This window comes from Cimex lectularius, unplaced genomic scaffold (genome assembly GCF_000648675.2).
Source record: "Cimex lectularius strain Harlan isolate CLEC.00 unplaced genomic scaffold, Clec_2.1 scaffold61, whole genome shotgun sequence".
Classification (NCBI taxonomy): domain Eukaryota; kingdom Metazoa; phylum Arthropoda; class Insecta; order Hemiptera; family Cimicidae; genus Cimex; species Cimex lectularius.
In genome coordinates, this window is record NW_019392650.1 from 242,973 (window position 1) to 263,999 (window position 21,027).

The window sequence follows — 21,027 nt, forward strand, 5'->3', positions numbered from 1 at the left end:
GACCCGAGTACAGCTTGTGCTTTAGAGAGGTTGCCAAGCCTTCAGAGCTACACCATTATTTTGCGCCCGGACACCCCCCCTTGTAGACAAGGGTTGGGAGGGGTCACAGGGAACAATAAAGGAACCTGGAGTGAGAGAGGGACGTGGATGAGGACACGAGGTACACCTTTCTCAGTCCCCGAGCCTTAACCACATTGAACCACTGGTAGACCCTGGGCGCCAAAAGTTATAACGCAAGTGCCCAATTGGAATGTTTTTATCATGCCGTTTGCGTCAGTGGATCGTTTTGTTAGTCGGCGGACACTTTTAATTGGATGGGTGAGTTTATATTGGAAAGGATCTCTTCCTCACTTAAGTCAGTAGATACGTTCCTTATCACTCCTATTTTGTTTATAAAGTAGGACGGTATATATCATTGAAGGTGATTTTTTTTTAAGATCTCGAGATCAATTAATTAGTTTGCCGAGGAATGGTTTTTGGTCTCTATTCTTATTCTGTTACGTCCAGAGAAGGAAATGTTTGAGTTTTGTTGGTTAAATTGTTGTCGTGTTCCCATATCTTTTTTCCCAACACCATACGATGGATGTTTCCCTCATTTCTGTCTACGCTCTCAATGAAAACAATGAACGGGCCCGAGTCCGAAGGCTGATACACGTTGTTTTTTAATTTAGTTAGCATTTCAATGCGTCTTTGAGATTTCGGTTGTTCCGAAACGTATAAATCTGGACTCTCTATTTGTGTCTTGTTAAATTGTCAATGCACGGGTTCACCGGGCGTTTTCCTAGCAGGAGAGAACTATTTTTTCCGAAGTGTGTATCAGAGGTTTTAGATCATTTAGGAGAAATGTGAATTCTGATTTATCGAGAGGATCGGTCCCACTACTAATTTCATTCATCGTTTAGTCTATAGCTGTAACTAATACTAATGAAATAATAACAATAGTAACAGTAGTGGTAAGAGTAATAAATAGTAATAACTAACTATAAAAATATTCAATAAAGTAATAATAATAAATTTATAACGACGATGTTCTCATCCCGAGAGCTAAACAACAATCTTATTATTTTCTTCATAAATGTCAATCTCATTAATTTGCCATCTTAAGTGAGGGTACACATGATACGCTTTGAAAAAATAAAAACAGGAAAACAAAAATCCAACAACGTACTTATAATATTTTATTTTAAATAAAAAGGTTAGAAATAATGGTATAAAATATAAGATAGTAAACATCACTTGTTATTTATCGTGTATTTACCTTTTGGCCTAAATAATATTTTCGCGGGATTTTTGATCCAACTGGTTGATTCAGATTTTTTATTAAGGACAGGAGAGGACGGGCAGCTTTTGGTGTGAGATGGGTCCGGTGTTGTTTCAACCTGTCTCGCCAGTGAGACTACTGTGCCTTCTTTTTTGAATTTCTTCCTCAAAAGGCATAAAAGGTTGTCGTTTTTCTTTCCTGAAGGATTCTCTTTGTCTTCGGCAATTAGGCCAGCACTGGCGGACTTGACAAGAAGCGTTGTTGGGTTTGAATTGAGTTCTTCGACTACGATGGTCACAGAGTTGTGCCGCCCGCTCAGGAATTCTTCCTTTGCCTTTTGGATTCTTAAGGCTCTAAGCCTCAAACTGCTGGCCAATTCTTCGCCTAACTTCATCTCTTCTACAAGCAGAGGTGGTGGGTTGACCACACCGTTTTCACTATCGAGAAGAATTGAAACGGAAGAATATTTCTGAGGCTTCCTTTCTGGTACTGGAGATGAACTCTGAGATTTAAGTTTGGCTCGGTCTTTCAACACTATCTGAGTATTGATCTCTTCTTCCCCTGCCTTTTCAGTTTCTTCTGATGAATCGTCACATTCTTCTTCCTCCTCTTCTTCTTCATTTCTTCCTCCTTCTTCATCTTTCTCTTCTTCTATTACTAGGCTGACTGCTTTATTTTCATTCACTGGTGAAAATATCTTTCTTGTTGTTGGAACAAAGACATTACAAGAATTGGTGTCCTTTTCGCATTCTCCTTTAAAAAAGAAATCACAAATGTCCAGAAGTAATCCAAAATGATTAAGTAAAAATTAGGTTTCTTTTAGGTAGCAATACGCTAAAGCAGGGCTTCCCAGACTGTGATCCGCAGACCCAAACTAGACGGTCCGCTGCGAACTTCGTGAAAAATTAATACTTACAAAAATAAAGTAGAATGAATAAATAAAATTAAAAACTAATAACAATTAGTACTTAAAAATGAAAGTTTTTCAATCAATTAATTAATCTTTAATTAAGGTTTTGGTTGAGATAAAAAGTCAGTGTCACGAGCGGGATTAAGGTTTTGACTGAGATAAAAAAGTCAATGTCATGAGCCGGATTCGAACCCACGACCTTCGGCTAAATACACCGATGTTCTACCAATTGAGCTATCGTGAATTCGATCCACTCGGACACTAAATTCCTACCTCAACCCCACATTTTTAATTTTCCCTCCTTTTTTTTAAATTTTGTTTATTCATTCTACGTTTATTTTTGCACAGGTAAGCAAAATAGGTAAGATAAGTGAGACGGACGGGATTGACTGGACCAGCATGCTCAATTTCTACAAGTCTCCTAATAGGTGCAGGTCAAATAACCAGTGGAAATGGAATATCTAGAAAGTGTTAATACCACCACAGTTACATAGATTTGGGATTTGTTCAGGCTGATGAGTGTAAAGCTCATTGCCGAACGATCGAAATGATTACTAAAATAAAATATAAATCGAACAATTGCGGCAGCAGTCATTGTGTTCTTAACAGACATGCTTCAGCTATGAAACAAATGCCAGCCTCTTTTAAGAAAGTTTTTGATGATCCTGTTCAAATTATTAATTATATCTAGTCATTGAAGTCAAAAGTTCCACAATTCTGACGATACGTGAAGCCTTCATCATTCCCTGCTTCTCCGTACAGAAGTGAGGTGACTGTCTCGGGGGAAAGCACTTTCCCGATTAGTGGAATTACTTTATGAAATCTTATCTCAGTTGATGGACCAGAATGTCAAATTGGCCAACGTTTTCAATGATGAGAAATGGCAATGTATACTGATTAAATATTTTCATGAAAATGTATGACATGAGTCTTTCTTTGCAAAGGAAGAGTATCCAACTTTCGATGACAAAGTTCACGCCTACCAAAGAAAAATCCAGTTTTGGGTTCAATACTGTTGAGAAGGAAAAGGTGGAATGTTTTTCTATGTAAAAGGATTTTTTTTTGATTGACGAAATATGTGAACACCTTCGAAGTTAGATGTCCCCCCCCCCCAACAGTCTTTCAAAAAGATAGTTACTACTCAAAGTAAGTTGTTTTCAACGATCCGGATTTCGAGCTTCCGAAGTTGAAAGATTTCTACAACCTGATGATGAGCTATAAGCTCGAAATCCGGATCGTTGAAAACAACGTACTGTGAATAGGAACTATCAATTTAAAAAGATTGAACAACACACTCGCTCCACCATTTATATCTACTTCCCAACAGCTCGAGATTACAACATTCCTGCAAGACCTTGAATGGGCGATCAAACCTTTTCAGTTTCGACAAATCCGACCAGTCTATCTTCAAGTGAATACGAATGTTTAATAGAAATTACTTCAGACATCACCTAGAAATCTACTTTCGATTTCGATACTTACCCTCGTTTATGGCTCCATTGGAAAACAAAAAAATTTCGATCACTCGTTGAAAAACTAAAACTTCTTTTTCATTTGCCACAGCTTACCAATGCGAATCCTGATTCCCTACCTAAACAGCTACCAAAATTACATCTCTCAGCTGAACCTAACATCACCAGTTAAACAGAACATATTCAAATTGTGCAGGCTAAAACAACCCCACTTTTCCCAACAATCATTAATCATTAATGTTCAAATTATTACTTTTAAATTTGGCTAGAGTTGTATTGATTCTGTTCTGTACAATTTGATTTTTGTTTCCGGATTACATAAATAAAGTTAAGTATGTCAATTTAATGTTTTGTTTTCAAAGTGATATCTCCTCCATCACCTAATTAGGAATGGACTGGGTAGTATATAAAACTTTATTTTACAACACGCTTAGTACCTACTTTTAAATACTTAAGTCAGAAGGGTCCGCCCTGGATTTTGTTCTGTGAAAGGAGTCCGATAGTTAAAAAGTTTGGGAAGCCCTGAAAGCACTGTTGTGTCGTCTTTCCCTCTCACGCTCACTCTCTCTCTCTCTCTCTCTCTCTCCCTCTCTTTCTTTCTTTCTCTCTCTCTCCCTCTCTCTCTCTCTCTCTCTCTCTCTCTCTCTCTCTCTCTCTCTCTCTCGTTCTCGTTCGCTCGCTCTCTTTTGTATCGTAATTGGCTCACGTTTGGAGTCTCGAGGATCTACGATAATGGATTCCTGAACCATGGTACACTTGTTTTGGTCGTACTGGCACGGAAATGAATAATCCTGAGGTGTCCTAAAGCCAGGGTTCAAGTAGCTGAAGGACGAGGCGGAGGACGAAGTCTGACTGAGTGGCCTGTAGTCGGGGCTGAGATCTTCATGACCGACGGTTCGTTGCAATACTCTCGGCGGGTTGAACGGCTGGTCGAGTATGAGATCTGTATGTATCCAATTAGCATAAGACCGAATGTAGAACTGAACATGTACCTGTTATAGACGAGGATGAGCTTATGGCCTGCTTCAACTCAAGAATCTTGTCCATGATCTGCTTGGGAAACTGCGATAACTCCTGGGATCTCCTTCCTCGTAAATATTGTACCTACGAATAAATTATTCAATAAAAAAGTTGAACTTCTATATATACAATACATTAACTACTAAGACTTTTNAGAAATATATATATATATATATATATACCACCACTTAGCGAGGCAGGTGACAAGAGACCCGAGCCGAAGCACGCGCCCCATGTTACATGTCTACCTTTGAATTACACCTCAATGCAACTTTCCCTTATGAAACAATAAATTAGATGGTATGTGTCTCTTCTCCCAGACGTAATTAAAGTTTCCAAGGAAAAAGGTCTGGCCACTCCAACCAAGGATTCGATGCCACTGATGATTGTTCACGTCCTATGTACAGTCGCAGGACGCACAATTGGCACAATCCCTCAGGCCTATCTTATATTTATGAGCACCCCATAAGCCATGATTGCTTCTGATCCATGTAATTACGGTATAGAAGTCGCGAGTTGCCCCGCATCCTTGAAACCACGGAGGTTTGGTACCACGGGGAACCTGGACCGATACAGTGATCCGCCTGCCATTATCCGCCATTATGAAATTCATGCCACTCAGATAGCCAACTCGCATTGAGTAAACGCCTACAATCGCTTTTTGTATATATATTTTCAGAATTCTAACTAAATGTTTCGCCTTCACATCTACCAGCTCATTCTCACGGATCCCTAAATGCCCTCTAATCCAGATATTTCATTTTATATAATACATAAATAACACGTAAAACCCAGTTATTGAGAGCATGACTACTGAAATGGCTCTTATTTTAAGAGGCTAATTCTTAAAAGTTTTATCTTGATTCTGTTCTGCTGGCTTCACTACCAGTGTTTTTGGCTGTCTGGGGTTAGTCATTTGTCTTATAGTTAGGTGTCGATGATATGAAGGAGTAGGTCATTTCAGCCGCAATGGATATTAGCTATAAATTTTATTGTGGTGACTGATTGTGACTTACTAACACCTCGAACAGGCTGACTGCTGGCAGTCGTCACTACTTCGACGTTGCTTCCGCATTCCAAACAACAGCTATTGAGCATGGAGCATCTCTTTATTTATGCAAGGGCTCAAACGGCGAGATCTCATATTCTCTAATGGAGCAATCATCCAAAGTAAGCTACTCTATAAAGATCGGAACAACTAGGACAGCAGGAAAACCATATTTTGAAAAAATTATGTACATGTTTTTATTTTTTTTTTAATCGGTCCCTATGCCCATTGACAAGAACCCTTGAGCAGCATCTAATATTTTTAGACCTAGTATATGCCGAAAATTGTTTATTGAAATCGGTTTGTCACTCCCTTGTAAGTATTGTATACATAAAAATTGGAATGCTCACTGGCAATGTAAACAAGGAGAAGCTGTTTTCACTAGTTTCCAGCTGTTTGCGGAAAAGGGCGGTTTTGATTTGAAACATTTCCTTGTCCCTTTCAACCACGGCCGATTCTAGTTGATCAGTCTGGAAAAAAAATAAAATTAGAGAAGGCGAAAGAGTAATAATTCCCGACTCCATTTTCTGTTTTCCGGCCGGGCCCTGATTCCAATTACCATTTCAATCAATTCCCTTAAAATCTCATGAACTGGTGAGTCCACCCTATTAAAAGATGTGAAACCGTGATCGTAGGGTAGGTAGTCCACCTGTGTAAACTCTTCGTCCGCCATCGTCGTTTCGACCCTTTTGAAGTCGTCGAATTTGACTGTAAACTCCCTTGCTGGCCCTAAAATCCGACTCTGGAAAATGAAATAGCAACACTCAGGATATATCGCCGAAACGAATTCCTTTTGCGTACATTTTCGCTGTTTCGTATCATCTGAAGGTTCTCAGACAGTATCTCGGGATCGTAGTCGAACATGTCGACCTTGTCGAGATTTCCTACACCGCATTTAATTCCATCTGAGAACAATTAAAGGGTTAAAGTTATGTTCAAAGTTGTAGAAATAAGTAAACCATTTAAATTACATACCTTGACAGTCGAAAGATTTAGAAACGTTGTATATCTGTCCTTCCAATAACCGCATGTCATCTTCAAGTTGCCTGAATGGAATAACATCAGAAATTCAACATTAAATATATATTTTCAACACAGCCAAGACCTTACATAAAAAGAATAATTAATTGAAAGAAGTAATTTGCTCAATTAGGCCACTAAACATAATGGATTAAATATATATTCTTTATGCTTTATTATTAATACATTACGGAAAAATTCTCAAGTAGTGAAGTCTAACATAATGTCTCATTTATATAAGAATAGTAAGAAATATGTATAAAATTTATAAGCAGCAGAAAATATGCCAAGTGCAAAGTAAATTTTGTACAATATGGAACCAGCCAATGCTGGCACTCAGTGGGAAGATTTAAGGGTCAAGGAGGTCTGTAGGTTATAGTCGATTAAGGCGACGTGGCGGGTTCTCGGGATGGGAACGTGTTGGTATGGCTGAGCAGAAAGGTTAGGATGGATCGAGAGGTTGGTGTGAAAATTAGGAATCAGGAAGAGATCAGTTTCTTGGCAAAAGGAATGTTGAGGTCGTTGTGTTTAGTGAGGTTAGTGACGTAGTAATGAGCTATGATGATTTGTCCTGAGGACTTTCATTTGAATGATTGAATGCGCTGGATGTTGTATGGGTTGGCAGACCCCCCAAAGCTCCACTCCGTATGTCCACATTGTTCGCTGTAAAGTCTTATGGTTAGTTTAGTTTTGACGGTGAAGTGAGATTTTGATTCTAGAAGTAAGATTCTTCGTAGCTGTCCAAGTCTTCCGGCGACCCTAAGTCCTATGGGATCCCTTGTCAGTCTGCTGTCTAGGTATAGTCCTAACTAATTGACTTGAATGGAAGTAGGTATCTCTTTGTTGTTTTTGTAAAATGGACGGCAAGAGTGTTTTCTCAATGTGAATGTACAACTGAGTGCATTTTTCTCCATTCATTCTTGTCTTTCCACCAATCCTTCCGTAAGTTTAAGATTTTCTTGAATTCACTAGTTTTCGTGGTCCGCTTGAACAATTAATATCTTTCAATTAATTAAGGTTTTTAGTTGAGATAAAAACTTTAATTAATTGAAAGATATTAATTGGTCAAGCGAACCACGAAAACTAGTGAATTTAATAAATTAAAATTAAGTATACCTTCACTAAAGCTATTTCATTTGTTGTCGAGAATCAAAAGATTACACGACATTTGAAAAATGGCAAAAACGAGGGAAAATTAAAAAAATGAGATGGGAAGTTAGTGTCGAGTGGATCAATAGCTCAAGTGGTAGGAGCGTATCTAGCCGAAGGTCGTGGGTTCGAATCCCGCTCGTGACACTGACTTTTTTTATCTCAACTAAAAATCTTAATTAATGTTCTTGAATGTTGGGGGTAGCTTAGATAGGATTGGAGGTCGAGGGAAAAATTGCGGTATCTTCCGAGTAGGTGGTGATGACGGTATTATAATGTATAGGTAGGTCAGCAATATAAATAATGTAAAGAATGAGACCAAGAATGCTCCCTCGTAGGAAGCCGGCTTGTATCTTCTGATTACGAGAAATTGTTGCCGCACCTCAGTCTGAAGCTGCGGCATGTTAGGTAGCATTTCAGGATAAGTTAATAAAGAGTGGTAAGTAGTATACAATACAAAATATAAACTTAATGGAAACAGCACAAATTATTTATTGTCACAAATGACAACACAGCGAGGACAGACTAGGATTGGCCTGTCAAACACATTTCTGCCTCTCGCCATCTTCAGTGGGGTTCGTCAGTTATTTTCTACTATGGTTATAAGTTGTGTGAGGCATGGTAAAATTCTTTTATTTCAAATGGGAATATTGAAATGGAAAGTTGGCCCGTGGAAATTTGTATATTAAGATTCTGTGCCCTGCCTCACTCAGCTTATTCCCTGAATGATAATGAACGAAGATAAAAGCGGAAAAGTTTCTGACATCTATCATACAGGATTTAAAGTTTTGGTTTGTCAGATAAGTTTTTGCCTCTCGTCATTTTCAATAGTGAGTTTGGGAGTTATTTTCTGTCACGGTTATAAGCTGGGTGAGGCATGCTACAAAATCCTTCGTTTCAACTGAACTGAATAAAGAAAATCCAAAGCCCGACTCACCCAGATTAAAACCCTGATCGATACTAAACGAATAGAAAAACCGCAACCAACAGAGCGAGGGTAGACTGAGTTTGGTCGGTCAGACGTGTTTCGACTTTCACCTTAAACTTATTTTATTACTTTTCTTTGTAATTACCTAATTATTACCAATATTGTATTAAGTAAATATTTTCTATGCTGATTGTGTCGTTTGAGACACTTGTATGAGAACCTGTCCACACTTCTTTACCTTAAACAAACCAAGAAAATGAAAGTGTCGACGCCTTGCCTCATCTTGCTTACTTACCTTATGCTATCATTACCAAAATAATCTGAAACTACCCGGGTTCTATCATTTGGGTCTGCCTGTCCACACTATTTGGGTCAGTCGGAGTGTTTCGACTATCGATAATCCATATTCAGTCGTTGATTCGTAAAGCAAGAAATAGAAAAGAGCCTTGTTTCACCCTGCTTACTGCTGGTGCCAAAATAATAGAAACAACCTAACCTACCGGCCATATGCCTCAAGAAAAATCTCATAACTCATGTTCACTTACCTGCAAGCGTCCCTCTCTTTTTTTAATTTGTCCAACAATTCGATATTTTCCTGTAAAACTTGGTAGCTCGAATTGACGACCTGTTGGCGTGTCATTTCTTTATCACTCTCCCTGCAAAAAAAAATGTTCACAGTCATAATAATGATAGTATTATTAAAAGTAGAAAACATTTGGGACTATGTACTTCTTTTGTTTTGATAGCATAAATATTTAATTGAATTTCACTCGCTATACGAGCGCATCTAATTTACACACTCAATACAAAACGCATTTAGATATCTTTAACTGTAGCTGTTGCACATTCCAATACGAAACATGCAAAAACGTTTCTTTCGGTGATGATCGCTAGTGTACTAGAGTTCATTGTCGAATAAAGGCAATGATAGACAGTACATATTCGTTAGTCTTCTCCTGGACTCATGGAATCGTAGTGTTAGCCACGATAAGATTTGGCTAGATATTAAGAAGAGTGGGGACATGTTGACATTGTTTTTAAAGCTTCTTTTACCACAGGAATGTCAATTTGTTGTTGAGTTTCCAGCATGCCAAGTCTCTCGGTTTTGCACCATCTTTAAACAACTTATTTGGGTGTTGCTAGTCAGCTAAGCTGAGCCCGTAAGCTCAGCATATGGAAGAAATTACAACTAGGAACATCAGTCTTGTTATATCCATATTGAGGGGGATCTCTTCCTAAAATTGGTTTTACAGAATGTAATGGTAAATTAATTGTCCTGATCATCAATCCCAAGTGTTCTTTGAATGTCATATTATTTTGTAATATACAATGTCAGATTGAGGGATGAGCTCATTTTTTTGTGTATGTGGTAGGCCTGATAGTTCGTTGTGAACGTAATAGTGAGAATATTGTATTTTTAGGTGTTCTCATTAAATCTCCATTTCTCCTTGTCTGTTCAATCATTTCGGAAATTTATTTAGAAATCGTGAGATGCGGTTGGTGTGATGTAGGTTTCAGAAAAACATTTTCTTTATCGTGCCAACGTTTCGATCTTTATTGAGATCATCTTCAGGGCCTGGGATTTACANTCTGAGTTCCACCAAACCTTCGCCAAAACCTTTGATCCTTCCCTTCTTGGTTTATTTACGGGGATAGTTTTCGTACTAATGTCTGTCATTGTCTTAATAAAGAGATCATAGTTCCAGTTTCCTTCGTGATTGCGCGAATACTCCATTTCCCATAGGTCCTTATACTCTATCCAGTTCGCCTTTTCAGCTTTCCATTTGCGATAGACTGTATTGGGGAAATGGGGGGTAGGAGCTCTCGAAAGAGAGAAGAAAATGGGCAGATGATCAGAACCCATGGGATCATCTAGCACTTCCCATCTTGCTACTGGAGATATGTCAGACGATACAAGGGTGATGTCCAACGCCGATCTAGTGTTGGACCTAGGTGAACCTATCCTAGTGCTGGTTCCGTCGTTGGCAATAATTGCATTATTATCCTCGACCGCTTGTAAGAGATTTTCACCTTTTTTATCGGTACGATCAGACCCAAAAGCAACATGATGGACGTTGAAATCCCCAGCGACCAAGAAAGGCCTTGGGAGGCTGGAGAAGAATTGATTCCATTTCTGTAGAGAAATGTTTTCCGAGGGGGGAACGTAGACAGAGACCACAGTGAGAGGTGCTGAGTTACCCCGTAGAATTTGCATGCCGATTGCAAAATGCCGGAGCTCAGTATGGGTGATTTTGTAATCCAGGAACTGTAGATGATTATCTATCAGGATACCTATTCCACCATATCCATCCCTTCTGTCTTTTCTGTGGAAATGAAAACCTCGAAATTTACAAACGGTGGTGGAAGACAGCCAAGTCTCCGATAGAAAAACCAAATTGGCCTTCTTCTCATCTAATAGAAATTCGAGGCTTCCTTTTTTGGGGATAATTGACCGTGAATTCCACTGCAAGCAATTTAGATTAATATACTTGGGAAGGACCATAGGAAGTTATCATGTAAAACATAATAATCAATAAGAGGAGTAAAGTGGAACATTTTGTGAAAAACGATTTTCAACCGGTAATGGTGAGTATTATATTTACTTAGCATTGAGGTTATCGTTATTAATTTACTCCCCGTTTTTTTTACTACCCAGTTAGTTTTCGGATATTCACTGGGTTTATTTTTGTACAGAGCCATCCAATTTCTGAAATATCGGTAGGCTCATAACACTGTTTTTTATAATGTCATTTAAATTTGTTGACATTAGTAGGTTGTCATTTTGACCCTCTCTAATCATATTTACAACGCGCAGTACCGATTCACAAATAAGGGCGAAATTTAGACTTTTCTCGTCATCATTTTCTTTGGGACGATACGGATTAAAGGGGATGAGCCCTCCTGGGGTATCTTTTGGGGTTGGAATTAGCGGACTATAAAGTCTTTTTGGGGTTTGAGCCGTGACTTCCCCAGGGGGGGAGGAGATTCTTCTTTTCCGAGTGTTCATGTTGGTCATCGTATAGGCGGGCAAGGATGGAGGGGCTAATTTAGGGAATGAAGAATTGTCTTTAAGAGGAGGGACAGTGGCGGCCCTTGCATATGATTTTTTGTCTACTACCTGCAATGCATCGCTGTAAGACAGGTTTTCAACTGCCATTATGGTTTTAATTCTTTTCTGTTTATCATATTCGGGGCATTCCCTTTGAGCGAAGACCGAGTGGGCGCCTTTGCAATGCAAACATTTAATTGGGGTTTCTGTTTGTGGACAGTCCTTTTTTTCATGATTGCCGTGACAGTGAGCACAGCGTAAAACACCCTTGCAATGATCCTTTACATGTCCGTACCTTAGGCATTTGAAGCATAGTACAACATTTTTAACAAACGGCTCGACCTTGCATCTCACGTAATGTATTGTAACGTGGTCGGGCAGAGCCTGACCTTTGAACGTAATCAGCACAGTCCCCGTGTTTATAAGATTGCCGGTTTCAGTAGCGGGTTTGAGTTTATCTAACTTCCTTTTAAATCTCCGAACATTTAAAATTTTTATATTTTGGCTATCCGTTTTTATAGACTGTAAAAGTTCCATGTCGCTGAGTTTCGGATCGACTCCTCTTATTACACCTTCCCTAACCAAGAGAAAGGACGGGATATATGCTTTTATGTTATTAATTTTTAAAAACTCGGATTCAACCAGATGATTTGCCCCCTGGTGGGACTTAAAAATTACCCTAACTCTGTTTTGCCCTGATCTGTCTATACTTGTAACTTCATGGCGAATCTTAGGGTGATTTTCATAAATCAGTTTTCCAAGAGACATTGCATGCAATTTTGCCAAACCGCCCGTCTGACCGTCAATCTGTTTGCTCTCCAGATAAACGTGGTAAGGTCCCTTGTCAGTCTTCGAAAATAAACTTCCCTGTTTTTCGGAGTCATTAATATTAAGGGTCAATCTGAGTTTATCAGAACCCGGATTGTTGTCATCGGGTACTTTCGATTTTGGATCGAAACTTCCATCCATGAATTCTGTTAATTCTCGTCCCCGTCCCGGGAGAGCCGAATCATTTCCTCCGCTCGAAGCGGACATTATCTTAGGTCGCCCAGCAGCCGACCAGAAGTGAATCAACGGGTTTCAATTATAAAAATAATTGAAAAAACCAAACAAACGGACGAACAAAAATTAACCTTAGTAACAATTAATGTTAATAAAGGAAAAGGAAAAATACTTGTAAAAACAACAAGTTAACGCCGGCGCTCTCCTTATCGTGATGTGTATCGTACGAAGGTCGAGGTCAGACTGGCCTGGGATTTACAAACATTGTTTACATATTACAATTACATTTTGGATGTGGAAAAGTGAATTTATACAATACAAAATATATTTTATATATTCAATCAAATTATTTCTACTCCCTCAAAGTGTTTGTCTTCTGTGTAATTGTGCCATTCTTGCGTGTCGTGTCGAGAGTGCCAGTGAGATTTTGCTATTTTGTGTTTATATACGTTGGATTTTGAAGGGGTGGGGAAGGATGTCGGTATGGAAATCCCAGGCCCAGGTGTTTGTAAATCCCAGGCCCTGAAGATGATCTCAATAAAAATCGAAACGTTGGCACGATAAAGAAAATGTTTTTCTGAAATCTACATCACACCAGACCGCATCTCACGATTTCTAAATAAATATCGATTAACGGTCACTAATCACCACACTTTTCGGAAATGTTGCGTTACTTGTGTTCTCTTTGGTTACGCTGGTTGCCTGTTAACTGCGAACTTTGTGGAAGACGTAATGGGACATGTTAGAACGTCTGACACGTAAATTAAGTTGGCTATGAGATCTCAAACGCTTTCCTGAAGCATCAGTTTTACAGATGTAGCACGTTCACACTTTACAGAGGAAGCAAAGTGGCATCGCACTTTTCCTTCGGCAAGAAAGGGCTGAATTAACATAAGAGTACTTATCATCGTCCCAAACCACTTGTAATTGAGTAGAGTGTCATGTATAGAAGTGTCGAACTCAAAAATGAATTTTCAGTGTCAAAAAAGAGACCTAGTTCTTCCAATGAGTTCGGTGTCATTAGTGGCCCTGTGCAAATAGCAAATGTGATGAATGTTTAAACTTACCTTTAATGATTACAATGAAGAGACGGGTTCAAAACCCTTGAAAATTTACTTAGTACTCGTTATTTAGAGATTAAAAAAATATTATTTTTGGTGTATTACATTCTTTCAACATGAAAACTAAAATGTTCCACGTTGCACAATATTCTAATTTAGTACGGTTTAAACAAATAAATCAGCAAAATACTCTTGCTTTCACTTATTTTAACAAACATTCTGTAAGCAAAGTAGTTCACAAAATGGTCAAAACATGGATTTGACTTCTTTGTCTAGATTCTACCGTTATCAAACCCTCAGATACCGACTTTCGCGGAAAGCGGTGTAAATTAATTTTTTGACTGATAATTTCGGCCACCTTTCTACCTAACTGACATTCCTAATGCAAGCTCTAACCTATTTTTTCTCCAAACCTAGAGGATCTATTTCATGATTGATAATTCGTTTTAAAGAAATTTTCAAGTGCATTTTATAACTGTATCAAACATTAAAATCTGGCTATTATTTCCATTTAAAAAACAAGGTTCATTTCTGGCAAATATGTTTGTTATTTTTTGTATTTTCTTATAGAAATATTTTATAGATTTTAATGGTAAATTTGTCGTTAAAAGCTACGATACGATCCTCTTCTTTCAAATGGTCTCTTTGACGTTGAAATCCTTTTAGCTGTTTTTGATTTATGGCCGTTTCAATCAGATATCACGATAACGACTTCTCAAAAATCGGAAAAATTTGAAGTCAAAAAATCGATAAATTTAAATTTAAACAAAAATTCATATTTAGGGATCTCTAGAGGTGCTAAAACGAAATTTTGTATTAGTTATTTATTTAGAAATCGTGAGATGCGGTCTGGTGTGATGTAGGTTTCAGAAAAACATTTTCTTTATCGATCCTTTTTAAAAAGATAGTTCCTACTCACAGTAAGTTTTTTTTTTCCAACCACGTCTCTCGACATGAATTGCCAAAGTGAACCCGCTGTTACGCGCAAAATGTAAAATTGAACATGGTGATAAATGCATTAATAATATAACAAATTTTGATCTACCTCCCATTTTAAATATATACATAAATAATACCAAACATCCAAATAATTATTTTTATAGTAATTTAATAATATTAAGTATTTACTAGTATAATATTTATTTGTGTTATAATTTCCGCGTTTCGCACGTTCAAATTGAGCGCCATTAAAAAAATCCGCTGCTAATGGGAACGTCGCGTTGGCGGAGGTATCAGCGGATTCACTTTGGCAATTCATGTCGAGAGACGTGGTTGGAAAAAAAAACTTACTGTGAGTAGGAACTATCTTTTTAAAAAGGATTGAACGCCACACTCACTCCATCATTTATCATTTCTATTTTCTTTATCGTGCTAACGTTTCGATCTTTATTGAGATCATCTTCAGGGCCTAGGATTTACAAACATTCTTTAAATTAGCATTACATTAACCATTTATTAATTTAATATATACATTCACTTTTCCACATCCAAAATGTAATTGTAATATGTAAACAATGTTTGTAAATACCAGGCTCTGAAGATGATCTCAATAAAGATCGAAACGTTGGCACGATAAAGAAAATGTTTTTCTGAAACCTACATCACACCTGACCGCATCTCACGATTTCTAAATAAATATCGTTTAACGGTCACTAATCACCACACATTTTATATTAGTTTCAAGAAAAAAAATTTTAGTTTACTTGAAGACTGTCTGGTTTTTAAAAATTTTTTGTTCATTGATAAACTGTGATAGATTTTACTATATTTTTATTGTAATCTACATAAAAAATACGGTAAAATGATTCGCATAATGATATGAGCAAGCAGAAAAGCGGAAAAAATATTAAAAAACGGAACATTTTAATTTTCAAATATTTGGGCGAAATGAGTGCGAAAAATTGGCGGGTGCGTGTCCGACATTTTGGAGTTTAGAATCACCAAAAAAAGATTTTACCAAATCCGGGACCACCAACCATGTCGTCCCCTCGTAAGTTTCAGTCAATAACCACGCCCAGGTATCAATGATCTACGAAATTCAGTGAGTTAGAAGTTAGAATGTATGAAAATCCATGCTACTACAACATAACAGCCACTAACGAGGGAAAAATGGCTCCAAAATGTACGTTCCAATGTGAGAGTTCAAGTTGTCAAATAAGTTGTCCGCAGTCGCAGTCGTAAGTAGTCGGTTCCGATGGATATCATCTTATGTCAGACATGTCGACGAGTTCTCACGTTCAGTGGGGAGCAAGTAATGTATATAATAATATAATCATAGACAAGTCCTATCGTACTTAATCTAGACGTCAGGTAGTGAAATCCCTTCCAATCTTCCAATGTACGATGTTTCTTTTGAATGAAGTTGGTCTTTGGTCATAAGAGAAGGTAGTCTGAAGAAGCCAGTATGGAGGTGGGCGTGGTAGCCCAATTTCTTGTGGTTACAACTACGGAATCGAATCCATCCAATCAAAACAACTGAAAAAATATTAAACTGATATTTCTACGTTTCATACCTAACAATCCACAATGACCTCCAAATCTCATTCTTTGTGATGTACGATACAGAATCCCGATTCAAAAACATCCACAACAATTTAAACCTTCACCCTAATCCACTTATCCAATACCTTGCTTGTCCCGACATTCGTGGAAATCCAATAGTCGTTTTAAGCGGTTGTGGCCGAGAGATTTCATGAGAGATTGATTCGATGTGAGGGAGGGTCACTGCCGGGTGACTTCTATCAAGTGTAACTTGGTAGATTGTCACTGTTTTTTTGCCTATTAGTATTTTAGCCTATAGCCATGAGAAACCACATGTGACAGGGTGTTTTCAATGTCTCACACACGCAGCTCTCACACGTAAACCGACCAGAGTCGCTCGAGACCCTATGCTCCGCACTCGACAACAACGGTAACCGACAGCCGCAACAGGCTCTCGCGACAGCTTACTGTACTCAAAATCGTCGCCTGCCTGAGAACGCACGGCGCGTTCCGGCCCTTCTCAACACCACCACCTCTGGTCACTGAATAGGTAAGTATAAGTTGGTATATAATGATGTTTTACCCGCTACTGGAATCTATGAGCCGTGTCACTTCTTCAGGAGCATAAAAGGGGTGGTTAACTCCTGCAGCTTCACTATCCGACGTTGTAGGTACTCCCAATTCCATTAAATTATCTAAAGCAGTTATATGTTTATTTTATGTAATAAATATAAAAATAATAATATACCGGTGCAGGCTTGGAGATCGTTGAGAGAAAGGCTGGACGGTTGCTGGACAAGAATCGGGCTGTTCGACGCTCCCCTGATGCTCCCTATGGACTTTGATCTGATCAAGACACCATTTTCAACTTGGGCAATAAAAATGTTATAGGTTAAAATAATAGATTGTTTTCAAATAATGATTATAGGGTACTTTGGCTGTGGGAAAAAGTCGGTTTATACTCCGGGTCCAAAAAGACGAAGGTCGACTCTTCCGGTGTTATCCCTCTGGCTTGCTCCCATTCGTACAGTCGTCTTGTAAATTTGTTGGAGATGCCTTCAAATCGGAACATCCCCGTCGATGTCGGTATGAGGACTTCTTGTCTTCCAGTCAGTCTTGTTTTCTTGGACCTTGAAGATTTATAACATTAACATTAATTTTACAGATTTAAAGTGTCTCCTACCTTTCGTTGTTTTTATTTTTGTTCTTTTCTTTATCTTTGTCTCCTTTCTTTGCCTGTTCTTTACCTTGTTTTATCCTGTCCCACTCTTCTAATTTCTTCTTGAATTCCGGAGACAAGTCACGCTCTCTATTTTGGTCCCTTGATTGAAAACGACACTGAAATATACAAGATGGAAATGAAATAACGTCGGTTTACCTCGTATCCGTCCGTTTTCTCTCCGCGATGTTCTCCATCTTCTTTGAAAACTCATCAGTGAGCCGGCTCTGAAGTTGGGCGAATCCGAGTTCAATTTCGTATCTGATATTGTCCTGAAATACTTCGTCCTCTTTCTCTCCGAGTATGTCACCGCTGCTGATTTCATCTGACTCTTTATTAATCAAACGTAATTAAATTTTAACTGATTTTAAAAAAACTGGGCATGCATTACCTATGTCGTATATAAAGCTTTCCAATCTAATCGGGCTGACGGGTGCAGAGCTGGAACCCTGTAAGAAAACGTTGCGGACTTTGAACCATTTCGACTTTCTCGACAGCTGAGGTGAAGCCCCACGATTCTGAGAAATAGAATAAGAATAAATCTGTTTGAATAGATATTTAATGCCGATAAAACCTTTCAAACTTCAACTAAGAAGTTTGATATTGATCAAAAGTATAGTAGAATAAGAAAAGTAATAGTAGTTTAGAAAGATTGATTTAATAAACTTCAGAATGCCAAAATCTTATAAAAATTCATTGCTTTTATAGTATGGGATGCTTTTCAGTTTACCGTGTCTTTGTTGCCTGTATCTTGCTGCTTCTTCAATTCCGTGCAGAATTCCTCGTTGGAAGGTAGAGTCAGGGTGAGCTTAGGGGCGGTCAGTTTCACAGTGCTGTGTTCTTCATCTCCACTTTGCTGCTGTTCTGGTCCATGTAGAATCAGTATTTTGTCTCTTTTCTCCTCCTGACTTCGCTTCCTTACACTTTTCGTGTTATTTATGATACCTTTCACCTTGCTCCATGGTGTCTTGTGCTTCGTGCCGAAGTCTTTGACGTCCAACTTCTGTAAATTAGCCAAGACTACAATTCCTTATAGAAAATATCGTATAAACATAAATGTGAAGATCATTGGCATTGAAAATACTCTATTACTGATACTCTATGACTGTGTAATATATATAATTTATAAATGGGACAACAATTGATTTCAATTTTTTTGATTTGTTACTCGGAAAACTTTAGCAGTTTCACGCTTCACTGTCAAAGTAGCTCTCATTAAATTGACATGATTAATCTATCTCTATAGGAAGTGGCGAATATATAAAGTCCTAAAACCAATGAGAACTATATCGCTTAATCTTGTCACAAACTTTTTGTTTCGTTATGTACAGTGTAAGTATTAATAAATGTAATTTACTATGTATTTTTCATCTTGGTACAAATGGGAAGTTGAGATATAAAGAGAGAGAGAGAAAGAGAGAGAGAGAGAGAGAGAGAGAGAGAGAGAGAGAGAGAGAGAGAGAGAGAGAGAGAGAGAGTGTTGTACGTACAATAATTTCACGTTAATTTAGTATGTGTTTTAGAAAATTTGACTGTAATATCACCCAAACCTTTGTCACAAATGTTTAGTCTTTCATTTTAAACAGTGTACGTTAATCAATACATTGTAATTTATTATGTATTGCATAACGAAAGTGATCTACAAGCATATGTTTTACAAACTTCTTTTATCACTTAACCTTGTGTCATAAATTTTGTAATATTTCGTTTTGTGTAATGTACGTACAATAATTTCACGTTAATTTAGTATGTGTTTTAGAAAATTTGACTGTAATATCACCCAAACCTTTGTCACAAATGTTTTTTCTTTCATTTTAAACAGTGTACGTTAATCAATACATTGTAATTTATTATGTATTGCATAACGAAAGTGAACTACAAGCATTTGTTTTACAAACCTGTTTTATCACCTAACCTTGTGTCATAAATTTTGTGATATATCGTTTTGTATAGTGCACGATCAATGAACGATACATTTTAATTTATTATAGTTTTTATATAACGTGACGCATGTTCTCGTGTTTTAAGACTAAATAGAAACCTCTTCCAACCGTCTCCACATATTTCAAAATATTTCGTACGTAATTACAATCAGTACATTTTAATTCAGTATGCATTGTTTTACACATGTGAAGTACAGAGAAACATGTTTTTTAGACGGAATCATAATTTCTCCCTTTTTCACAATTTGGTGGTTTGAAAGCACACCCTAACTACTGATAACCATCATTGATAACTATCAAATCAGCCAGTTATTTGACGGCATTTCTAACGTTATATTAATGCAAATTTTTCCTGACAAAGTAGTTAAAATGAGAACATACCTTATTTGCTATATGTTCCTCCAGTGACTTTGATGTTTCACCATCAAGGGATTTGCTTCTTCTTCCCTCTTCTTGCCCGCTGAAACCGTTGTTGTTTCGTAGCGTCGAACAACTCCGTCCTGTTGCTAAGCGAGAGAACAAGAAGGTTCACACAAATAGAAATGGATGAAATGATGTCTTTCTTTCATTTTTCTCAAATAAATTAGAAATTATAAAACATACTAATTGTAATTATAATGTTAATACCTTCTGTGAGTATGTCTTCTTCCGAGGAGGAAGAAGACTCGGGGCGAGATATGTTGATCTGAACGCCAAGTGATGAGTGGCTTCGGCAAGAGCCTGCTGGACTGACGCTGATTGAAGAAGACGGGTCGCTCGAAGAGTTGGGTACTTTGAGAGTCAAAAGCTCGTCCTTTTCCTTTTCCCATCCGAGGGCGCCTTTCACCTTAGTCCACTTGGAAACTTTGCACACCTTCTCCCTTCCGCCACCCGACTCCAAGTAGCGTATCTTCATCCTCAAGTACGAGTTGTCCCTTTTCAGCGCTTCCAGTTCGGCCACCACCTGGCCAAAGTCCCGCCTTAAGTCCGCTTCGCTCATCCCTCGGCATTCGCATACTGCCACTGACCGGTCAGACCTCTCGACTCTGTCTGTTGTAATATTGGAACTCCACACTTGGACCGATTCCAGCTTCGGTATCAACACAAGTCTTTTTTTAGACCCGGTCTAAAACATCCCCCTACTCACAATCTAATTACACGTAGTTTAAACAAAAGCTGTTTATCCAATCCTATATCTATTTAGCAAACTTTACCTCCCAATTGTTTGCCCTGTTACAATTATAATCATTTTGAACAATCCCGGACGTATCGATGAAACAATAACAAACTAAATAATTTTTTTCAATACAATATTGCTATCGATATAACTGAAATAAATACAAACAAACCAAAATAAACACAAATAATAAAAATATACATAATATATAACACGCTTAAATACTACCAAGCACAGTACAAAATTGCATAATATGACAAATATAGACTGGTTTCTGAAAATAAACAAAATCACTGCAGTTTGTATAG

At 37.9% G+C, this 21,027-nt stretch overlaps 1 protein-coding gene across 3 annotated transcripts; it reads right to left on the reverse strand.

Annotated features, from left to right (window-relative positions):
• Positions 1-1,189: 1,189 nt before the first annotated feature.
• Positions 1,190-20,797, reverse strand: LOC106670335. Of its 3 annotated transcripts, none has more exons than XM_024230596.1 (17): positions 20,191-20,797; positions 19,945-20,069; positions 18,351-18,623; positions 18,012-18,069; positions 17,780-17,951; positions 17,585-17,722; positions 17,335-17,531; positions 17,150-17,269; positions 16,985-17,096; positions 9,354-9,464; positions 6,687-6,757; positions 6,513-6,616; positions 6,271-6,453; positions 6,062-6,181; positions 4,636-4,747; positions 4,350-4,586; positions 1,190-2,014 (listed from the first exon to the last, which is right to left on the reverse strand). In XM_024230596.1, the coding sequence occupies exons 1-17, from the start codon at positions 20,540-20,542 to the stop codon at positions 1,233-1,235; spliced, it is 3,267 nt and encodes a 1,088-aa protein (XP_024086364.1). In that variant the 5' UTR covers positions 20,543-20,797; the 3' UTR covers positions 1,190-1,232. The 3 variants fall into 3 exon arrangements, with proteins under 3 accessions (XP_024086364.1, XP_024086363.1, XP_024086365.1); XM_024230595.1 differs by having other exon boundaries at positions 18,012-18,138; XM_024230597.1 differs by lacking the exon at positions 1,190-2,014 and having other exon boundaries at positions 4,426-4,569; positions 18,012-18,138.
• Between the last annotated feature and the right edge of the window lie 230 nt (positions 20,798-21,027).

Coding starts and splice junctions, on each gene's coding strand:
- LOC106670335 (XM_024230595.1), bottom strand. CDS start 20,542: ATGAGCGAAGCGGACTTAAGGCGGGACTTTGGCCAGGTGGTGGCCGAA. Junction 18,624..19,944: donor AGGAACATATAGCAAATAAG/GTATGTTCTCAT, acceptor GCTAATTTACAG/AAGTTGGACGTCAAAGACTT. Junction 17,270..17,334: donor GACTTTTTCCCACAGCCAAA/GTACCCTATAAT, acceptor TTATTGCCCAAG/TTGAAAATGGTGTCTTGATC.